The sequence below is a fragment of the Silurus aristotelis genome (genome assembly GCF_946808225.1).
Source record: "Silurus aristotelis genome assembly, chromosome: 20".
In the NCBI taxonomy this organism is placed as follows: domain Eukaryota; kingdom Metazoa; phylum Chordata; class Actinopteri; order Siluriformes; family Siluridae; genus Silurus; species Silurus aristotelis.
Window position 1 is genome coordinate 8,802,336 of NC_139593.1, and position 10,385 is coordinate 8,812,720.

Here is a 10,385-nt window from a genome sequence, read left to right on the forward strand (position 1 = left end):
TCAGTGTGGTGTTAAGATAATGTGAGACAGATTTATTGTAACTTTGGAGAAGTTGCCAATAGGTGGCATGGGCATGAACTTTGTTGCATAACCTGTTCATAATCCTAAACATGTTTACCAAGCTTTGTCCCTGAAGCTACCATACTTACTTTCTGTTTGGTGACTTTGATATCGGATGTGTTGACGGATTACAGGCAAAACATTTATAGTATTCAAAAAATTTGGTGATGAGTCTGAAGAAGAAAAACTGCACTGAAGTGTTGAACTCAGCATGACACAGAGACAACTGGCTTCTGAACATAGATAAAATTATATGACCATAAAACAACTTCTAAATTAGGACCAAATTTGACTCAATGGTGGCACCAAGGTGATGGAATTAACTTCCCCTAGATGTCCTAGCTGAGTCACTGCCTATCTTCAAACGATGGGTGAAGACCTACCTTTTCCTTAAACACGAACTAGCACTTATTGTTCCTGTTTGTTTCATGTATTTTCATTTAAAAACGTTCAAAGCTCTTATGTACATTGCTAATGTTTCTTAAACCTTCCTTAATCACTGTGCTAAATTTCACAACTTTTTGCCAGATTGTTCTATTGGATGCCATAGATAACCTAGCCGAAAGAAAAGAAGGAAGACGTATGATACTACTACTACCACTACTACTACTACTACTAATAATAATAATAATAATAATAATTTTTGCAGGAAACCTTGCTAAGCTCTAATTGCCAATCCTTTTAGTCTCAATTTAGATGTTAGTATGCTTCATTTTTATAAGCAAAACTAAAAAAAAAAAAAAGAAAAAAAAGAAAAAAAGAGTGCTCAATGTTTTATTATATGAGCTTATGGAGAAATATATATGTAAATGTTAAAGTACATGAGTGCAAGTGCAAAGTATTAAGCTCGTGCTTTCTCAAAGTGCTAAGGGAGTCTCATTAAAGTGCACTAGCGTAGCTTCATGCATGCAGCCAGAAACGATACAAGTTTTAAAGCTATGTCACAAACATATCAGCTTCATACGGACCAGAGTAAAACAAAAAAAATCCCTTGACTACAAGAAGCAGAAAAGGCTGATTGCATTTGCATGCCAGATCACATTTAGGGACATTAGCTACATACTATAGCTGGTCAATGTTAGGAAAGGTTTCAGACTTTTGCACATTAAGCAGGAAAGATGGAAACAATCACCATTTCCTTTACTTAATCTACACTATAAGGTGCTGGTAATATTCACAGAACATCTACTGACACTTCAGACTAGAAACTAGAAACTATAAATACAATGGTACAATATATTAACTAAAATCATCATTGTCAGAGCGGTTGGTTAGTTGTTGTTTTTTCCTTCGTCTACTCTTGCGATGCATTGTGATAATTTGCCAGGCTTTGACTATTAAGCTAAGGAGCGTATGGATGACGTGGATTCTGCTGTGGCTGTCTCGAGAGATTGCAGCCCTGCACAATATTCATTTGTTCTTCTGGGCCTTCTGGGCAGACTTGGTGATTTTGCCTGAAGTGGACGTCTTCTTTTCCACCACCTTAATGACGCCTACTGCCACCGTCTGACGCATGTCACGTACTGCAAATCGCCCTAGTAGAGAGAAACACAAAGTTTTTTACACTCGAGGACCACTTTAATAAAACTAGAAGGTGGTCATCTGAAAGATACCTTACCAAGAGGAGGGTACTCAGAGAAGCTCTCCACACACATGGGCTTGCCTGGGATCATGTCCACAATGGCAGCGTCACCGGATTTGAGCGATTTGGGGTTGTCCTCTAGCTTCTTCCCTGAACGACGGTCAATCTTCTCCTTCAGTTCAGCAAACTTGCAGGCAATGTGGGCTGTGTGGCAGTCCAACACTGGAGCGTAGCCAGCACTTATCTGGCCTGGGTGGTTCAAGATGATGACCTTTGTGTAAATGAAAAACAACAGATGAGATATATGAACCACAAAAGAGTAAGTTCTTACAAGAACATTGATCTTTTGTTTCTTATTAGCTTATATTCTTGCCAGATTTTGGTTATCTAACTTGAAATATTACCGGCTATAAACAATCTGCAAGCAAAAAGGGAAGCTATGGAGCTGTCTGCTCACCTGAGCAGTGAAGCTAGCAGCTTCCTGTGGCGGGTCATTCTTGCTATCTCCCGCAACATTCCCACGACGGATATCCTTGACAGAGACGTTTTTTACATTAAATCCCACATTATCCCCAGGCAATGCCTCAGACAAAGCCTCGTGATGCATCTCCACAGACTTAACCTCAGTGGTTACATTTACAGGGGCAAATGTCACAACCATGCCCGGTTTCAATATACCAGTCTCAACACGGCCAACTGGGACTGTACCGATACCTGCGAATGAGAAGAAGACTTCAATTTTCAGAGTGCTGTCTCTATTATCAGCTTTATCAGTTGCTTTGGAGCATTTCTCAAATCGTTCTTAATATTTGCAAACCAGTAAGTGCATTTCTCAAAACTATCTGTACAAACAGCACACAGAATGGTTTACTTGCAAAAGCCTGGACTTTTCTCAAAATAATTTTTTTATTATATAAGTATTTGTGTCAATGAATAAACATATCCCATGCCAGAACAAGTCCTTTTGTCATTGTTAAAAACAAGATAGTAAAAAATGCTTAGTCATGTTGTCAATATGCACAGTTTCAGTATATCCTGATGTAAACTCCGGTTTGGAATGAAAATGCACAAGGCTAAAAAACTTTTTTCTGTATCACATGAATTTCAACAACACAAATTTACACGTTACTGTATGTGGGATATTGATTGCAAGAGACAGGATTTACAATTTTACTGCAGTGTACTAATGTTCACTCATATACTGGTTGTTCATCCATTTTTGTTATTCTGTTTTGCACAGTCTGTATACTCAATGCCAATTGAGGTTCTTGAGATACATTTTTGACCTATTTTGGAGATCTAGTTGATCACTGGTTGATATGATGCCATACACTCCCCTTCATTAGTGACATTTAGGATTCATGTGTACAATTCATGATGTTTACTAAAAATGTGAAGAAGATGAGCTGGACAAATTATGCCAGCTGGTTTAACCATTTTGCATTCAATGACTTGTGCAATGAACTGATTGTACACAATTGTACAATCTATTGTACACAATTAATTAAATGAATGCACCAAAGCATTCACAATTTGATTATAAATTAGAAATCGATTTTATGACTTACACAAGTGACTACATGATGTGGAGGTTGAACAAGTAGTTTTAGGAATTTCATTTCTGAACTGGGAAACACTCCAAAGCAACTGAGAAAACTGTAATAGCACTTGGAGCAAGACTTTTACATTGATGACTAAATATGTTTTTTTTTTTTGTTTTTTTTTAAATAAAATCCTCCTGTCTGGGCTAGAAAAATGTGTTACCTCACCTCCAATCTTGTAAACATCCTGGAGTGGGAGGCGCAGTGGTTTGTCAGTTGGCCGGGTTGGAGGCTGAATACCATCCAGAGCCTCTAATAGAGTCGTTCCTGAGATGCTTCCGTCCTTGCGGTTGATCTTCCAGCCCTTAAACCATGTCATCTGTGAAATACAATACAAACCATACAGTCATAAAGTCATTTTCTCAATCATATAAAATGTGACATCATTGTACATCTTTGATGTCTGATTGTTTAGGATTGATCAATGTCTTGCAATTATTCATGCTCAGCATTTTACTAACATTTGGGCTAGCCTCCAGCATGTTGTCTCCATTCCAGCCAGAGATCGGCACAAAGGCCACTGTCTCTGGGTTGTAGCCAATCTTCTTGATGTAGGTGCTGACTTCCTTCACAATCTCTTCATAGCGCTTCTGGCTGTAATTAGGCTCAGTGGAGTCCATTTTGTTGACGCCCACGATCAGCTGCTTCACACCCAGCGTGTATGCCAGTAGGGCATGCTCACGGGTCTGACCATTCTTTGAGATGCCGGCTTCAAACTCACCCACGCCTGCTGCCACGATTAGTACAGCACAGTCTGCCTGTGTTCACAGACAGAAGAGGAAAATCTACTAAATGTAATCGTCAGCTGTTCTCAGATGCTTTGGGGCATTTCTAGAATCATCCTTAATAATTGCAAACCAGTAAGTGCATTCTTAGACCAATTTGTACAAACAGCACAACATATTGTATTTCTTGCAAATGCCTGTACTTTTCTCAAAATCATTAGTTCACCTCTCAAAAGTAAGTGTTTGTGTCAATTAGCATATCATTGCTATCAGAATGACAAGTCCTTTTGATTACAAACAAGGTTGTTTATGTTTAGTCATGTTGTCAGTATGACGGTGCAGTTTCAGTATAACCGGATATAAACTACCGTTTGGCTTATAATGATTGAAAGGCTGAATTTCTTCTGTATGGTTTATGAATTTCAGCAGCACAAATGTATTTATCTGATTGCATAGTTCATTTATTATTGATTCCATGACAAAATATATGGAATCAAATTATATTTTCAAGAAACATACCTGGGAGGTACCAGTGATCATGTTTTTAATAAAGTCTCTGTGTCCAGGGGCATCAATGATGGTGACATAGTACTTGCTGGTCTCAAACTTCCAAAGGGAGATATCGATGGTGATGCCCCTCTCCCTCTCAGCCTTCAGCTTATCCAAAACCCATGCATACTTAAAAGAACCTTTACCCATCTGAAAAAATATAAAGTTAGAGATCAGTTCATAAAAATTGTTTATTTCAAATTAGTTTTATGATTTTTATATGCATTATATGATAAACTAAAATGTACATTGTGCTATAAAATAAGACTATTCATCCCTTAGAGACAATTTGAAAGTTCTGTCAAATATATTAGTTTATGAAACTAAATCTCAACATCTGATCTAAATTTAAATGTTTCACCTCAGCAGCCTCCTTCTCAAACTTCTCAATGGTCCTTTTGTCGATGCCGCCACACTTGTAGATGAGGTGCCCAGTGGTGGTGGACTTCCCAGAGTCCACATGACCAATGACCACTATATTGATGTGCAGCTTTTCCTTTCCCATAGTTTTGGGTTACAGCAGACTAACTGAGCCTAAAATAAGACACAAACTGAATCATTAATTGTGTACACTGTGATCCTTATTTATGATGCCATAATTGCTGTAAGTATACTGTTAAATGTATGACATAAAAAGCTGGAAAATACAACTCAGTGGTCAAAGTTGGCAAGTTAGTAGGCCATTTTTCAGCTTGGAAAAGCAGCTTGTCATCATCTGGGAAGCTTAAATTTCTAATAAACTTTTTTTATGTAAATGTGTCTTGAATTGACCCAATGTACAGTTGAATCTTAAATGTCACTAATGAAGGCGTATTGGGAAGTTTTTCCTATCCGGCTTGAAGGACCAAATGTTAGGAAGTTTTCCTATCTAGCTCAAAGGACCATATAAGGATTCTCACTATCTGCTATGCGCTGATCAGTGGATTGTACTCGCCCCAGCGCGTCAGTAAAAACACGATACAGGATTCAGAACACAATACATTACTGGGTATAGAATTGATTGTATATGAGGTGATTCTTGCTGTCTTCTGCTTGCTGCTGTTCGGTGGGTTGCGTGATACAGAATGCCTGCCGCGGCTCCGTGTTCTGGCCTTTTATACTCTTGGTGGAGGACGGTGTACTGTGATGTCACAGGTAGCTTGTCATTGCTTGGTAAACTGTATATCTGCCTCTAGTGGTGAAGCATGGAAATACAACTAAATAGGAATCCTTTCTTACAAGGCGAGTAAACAGAATCAGATCAACCAATAACGAAATACTTCTTTAAAACAGGTCACGAATCTTGTGAACCTTCTATTGGTGACAGAGCAAAACACAGAATTACAATTTCTGAAAGTTGATGAACAAACCATAAAACAGACACTATTACAGTAAAGTAAAAGTGAGAATCTTGTCCAGTCTTTTGCAATCAATATAAAATTAAATATGCAATAAAATAAATACATTTGTACTGTTGATTTTTTCATTCATGTCAAACAGAAGAAAATCAACCGTGTGCATTTCCAATCACTGTAATCCAAACCGTAGTGTATATCAGAAAATACTGAGCTTGTGCGCCGTCATACTGACAACATGACCAAACATTTTGTCGATCTTATTTGTGAACAATGACAAAAGGACATGTCATTCTGATAGCAATAAATTGTTCACTGACACAAACACTTACTTTTAGGAGATGCCCCAAAGCAAAGGAGAAAAACTGTAAACTAAAACAACTTCATAGCTCTCTATCTTGTCTGTCTGTCAAACTTATTCTGGAGGGTGAAGACCCTTATAAGATTTATTTTGTGGAAAACAAAGATGTTGGTCTACACAGACCAAACATCTTGAGATGCACTATCCACAAATAAGCCTTTTTGATTTATGGTTTGAGAATATTATGATGTATATTACAGTTTTTCTCAAATCATTCTTAATATCTGCAAACCAGTAAGTTCATTTTCAAAACATTTGTACAAGCAGCACAATACATTGGATTTCTTGCAAAAGTTCCTCTTTTAAAAGTAAGTATGTGTGTGAATGAACATCTCATACCCATCAGAATAACAAGTCTTTTTCTCATTGTTCACAAACAAGTTCATCAAAATGTTCATGTTGTCAGTATGACGCTGCACAGTTTCAGGATTTCCTGATATAAACTACGGTTTGGATTACAATAATTGAAAATGCACAAGGCTGAATTTCGTCTGTAATCAATAGCACTAATAAATTTATTTGATTGCATATTTAATATATATATTGATTGCATAAGACCGGAAAGGATTCACACTTTTACTGTAATGTAATAGTGTCCGTTCATTTCTTGGTTGTTACTCCATTTTCAGAATGTATAATTATTTGTTTTGCTCTGTCTGTATACACTTTCCAATTAAGGGTTCACAAGATTCACCTTTGACCTGTTTTAGAGATCTAGTTGATTATTGGTTAAACTGATGCCATACACTCTCCTTCATTACTGACATTCAAGATTCATCTGCACAATTCAGCAATTCAACACATTTACAAAAAAAAAGTTCAATAAAAATGTTAGGTGACAGGTGACGCCAGCTGGTTTAACCATTTTGCATTCAATGACTTAAAAATGAACTGATGCTGAGATGTTTTGGGGGTTAAGACTATTCGGGTGAAACCGGTATACCACTCTAATATATTTTGATCAACACGAACATAAACAACTGATTATGTAGGAAACAGAAGACACTTGTACACAATCGATTAAATGAGTATACAAAAGCTTTCGCAATTTGATCAAAGCAACAAGAAATGTTTTTATGATGTGCACAAATTACTAAATGATGTGGAGGTGGAACAAGTCATTTTGAGAAATTCATGTCTGATCTGAGAAACGCCACAAAGCAACTGAGAAAAACTGTAATTTAGCACTAAATATGCGCATTAAAAATAGATAGATAGATAGATAGATAGATAGATAGATAGATAGATAGATAGATAGATAGATAGATAGATAGATAGATAGATAGATAGATAGATAGATAGATAGATAGATAGATAGATAGATAGATAGGCAAACAAACAAATAAACAAACAAGTCGGCCATGTTTTCCCCAAACCGTTCCGTCGCCAAGGTAACAAGCGCGCGCGAGCCACCTATGCGGCAAATTCTAATCCGAATCTAATGAAACGGGCGCGCGCCTCGAGCCTGTTTTACACACCGGATTACGCGCGTGTCCGCCGTGCACATGGCTGCCGATCAGCGCATTAACAGGCGTTTTAACCGCGCAGACCTGCGCTCTAACGGTCAACGGTAAACAGTCGTTGCATAAACACGTCACGTTACTGCGAGACCGCAAACGGCGCCGCGCGCATTCGTTACAACAGTCGCAACATGCGGCGCGCGCAGACGGATGTAGACTCATAGTCGTGTTTTTGAATAAATAAAATAAAAGTATAGAATCAATCAAAAATAATAACAATTATTCAAAATTATAAAAACAGAAATGAAAGCCGTCGAAACGGAGTCTCACGTGCTGCAGTTTCTCAACGCACTCAGATTCAGAGCAGTTTAAAGCGCATGTGCGTTCACACATTCTACAAAAAAATAAATAAAACGACGCGGAATTGGTGTCATTTCCGACCTTGAGCACGACGCTGGACGCCTGGCGCAGGATCACAGTGGAGATACTGAAGCTGCTCGGTTCCCTCTGATGCTGCACGGAGGCTTGGATACCACCGATGACGTCTCTCAGTAGAAGCAAGCTGAGATACCCAAGTTCTCCAGTAGATGTCGCTAGAAATGTAACGAGAAATACATATTGGAGATGAATCCCAGATACACATGGTGCACTTGTTTCCACGCCACTGCACACTTTATACATGCAAACACTCCTGTTTTTAAATGTTGAATTTTAAGAGCAACTAAAACACAGAAATCCAATTAAAGAGAAATGTAAACTATGTAACACTTCAGATCCCCAAAGGTTTGACAACCAAACCCTTACCTTTTAGTCATGAGCATTAAACATCCTTATCACTGGATCAGAAATGGTAACATGACTTAAGTTTTACCTTTCAACCTAATTAAAGGCACAAACTAAAGGAAACCTTTAATGCTTCCATAACAATGACAAGAAAAATGTGTATATTTCTGATACAGTGTATAGTCATGGAATGAGTGCGCGATTATGGATTATTTGTTGTGTTTTAAGATGCCCACAATTAAATCATTAGAAACTTTAATCCTTACTCATTATTTATTTGTCATTCCCAGAACTGACATAAATGAGAATAATTCAAACCTTTTTTGCCCCATATTATTAAATTCATATATAGGGTATAACTTTACACTAGACAATTTCTTTATAATTCTATTATTTTATAGTTAAATGTTAAAGGTTTTATTTTTAAATTATGTAGACAAGGCAAATAATTGATGCTGAAGCTGATAGATTCTTGCATGTGCTTAAATATGAAAAACATTGTTTAAAAGTTTCAGACAGGAATAAACGCGGATTTTAACATAAATACAACACAGTTATCTAATTGCATCTTTATTGTTTATTTCTTCATTACGTATTTCTGAATTAATCAAACCAATTCTTTCTTTCTTGCTTTTTTTTTTTTTTACAGTTCAATTACAGTTACAAAAATGACTTTTGTTTAATATTGTATTACTACAGTTATTTTGACTATTTATATGAAATGAGCATTTTTTGATTTGTTAAAATAAATTATTTATTGGGTTAATTATTATTCGTTGAATAGTTTTGTTTATTTTCTCTTTTGTCTAATTTATACATGAAATTAAATGTAAGTATTGGTGCCTGAATCTGCCCACATTTGAGCTTTTACTTTACACGTACTGTTTATAAGCTTTTAATTATGATTTTTAACTCTCCCAGCAGATGGTGCAATTTAGTAATCTCTCTCTCTCTCTCTCTCTCTCTCTCTCTCTCTCTCTCTCTCTCTCTCTCTCTCTCTCTCTCTGTCGCTCTCTCTCTCTCTCTCTCTCTCTCTCTCTCTCTGTCGCGCTCTCTCTTTTTCTCTCTCTCTCTCTCTCTCTCTCTCTCTCTGTCGCTCTCTCTCTCTGTCGCTCTCTCTCTGTCGCGCTCTCTCTTTCTCTCTCTCTGTCGCTCTCTCTCTCTGTCGCTCTCTCTCTGTCGCTCTCTCTCTCTCTCTCTCTCTCTCTCTCTCTCTCTCTCTCTCTCGCTCTCTCTCTGTCGCTCTCTCTCTCTCTCTCTGTCGCGCTCTCTCTCTCTCTCTCTCTCGCTCTGCCTCTCTCTCTCTCTTTCTCTCTCTCTCTCTCTCTCTCTCTCTCTCTCTCTCTCTCTCTGCCTCTCTCTCTCTCTCTCTCTCTCTCTCTCTCTGTCGCTCTGCCTCTCTCTCTCTCTCTCTCTCTCTCTCTCTCTCTCTGTCGCTCTGTCGCTCTGCCTCTCTCTCTCTTTCTCTCTCTCCCCCCCTCTCTCTCGCTCCCGCTCTCATTCTTTCTCTCTCTCTCTCTCTCTCTCTCTCTCTCTCTCTCTCTCTCTTTCTCTCTCTCTCTCTCTCTCACACACACACACACACACATTTATACCTTTAATGATATATTTTATTGCTTTACAATGTGAACTTTAAACATTTGGGACTTTAAACAGACAGGTGGTTTGTTTTGATCAGACTTGTTTTGCTTTGATATCTCTAAGAAGAAGTGCCTGTGTCATAAAGTAGCCTGGGGGTCTAAACAGAACTTATATTTTACTTCTGCAATATGTGATATTTCTTAATTTGTTTAAATTTTTTAATCAGTTTTTTCGATGTCTTCCAGCTGATGGCGACAGAATTTCCCCTTCATCTGTAGTCACATCCAATGTACGTACATTCACTGAATAAACCTCCATACATATTTTGGCTTTATAGGGTATATTCCAT

General features: G+C 37.7%; 1 protein-coding gene across 1 annotated transcript; it reads right to left on the minus strand.

Annotated features, from left to right (window-relative positions):
* Window positions 1-818: 818 nt before the first annotated feature.
* Window positions 819-8,253, minus strand: eef1a1b (eukaryotic translation elongation factor 1 alpha 1b). Its single transcript, XM_083522975.1, has 8 exons — window positions 8,114-8,253; window positions 4,879-5,051; window positions 4,488-4,667; window positions 3,705-4,001; window positions 3,412-3,562; window positions 2,100-2,356; window positions 1,679-1,913; window positions 819-1,595 (listed from the first exon to the last, which is right to left on the minus strand). The coding sequence occupies exons 2-8, from the start codon at window positions 5,020-5,022 to the stop codon at window positions 1,471-1,473; spliced, it is 1,389 nt and encodes a 462-aa protein (XP_083379101.1). The 5' UTR covers window positions 5,023-5,051; window positions 8,114-8,253; the 3' UTR covers window positions 819-1,470.
* Between the last annotated feature and the right edge of the window lie 2,132 nt (window positions 8,254-10,385).

Coding starts and splice junctions, on each gene's coding strand:
- eef1a1b (XM_083522975.1), bottom strand. CDS start 5,022: ATGGGAAAGGAAAAGCTGCACATCAATATAGTGGTCATTGGTCATGTG. Junction 4,668..4,878: donor TTGAGAAGGAGGCTGCTGAG/GTGAAACATTTA, acceptor ATATTTTTTCAG/ATGGGTAAAGGTTCTTTTAA. Junction 2,357..3,411: donor GGATGTTTACAAGATTGGAG/GTGAGGTAACAC, acceptor TCTCATTCGCAG/GTATCGGTACAGTCCCAGTT.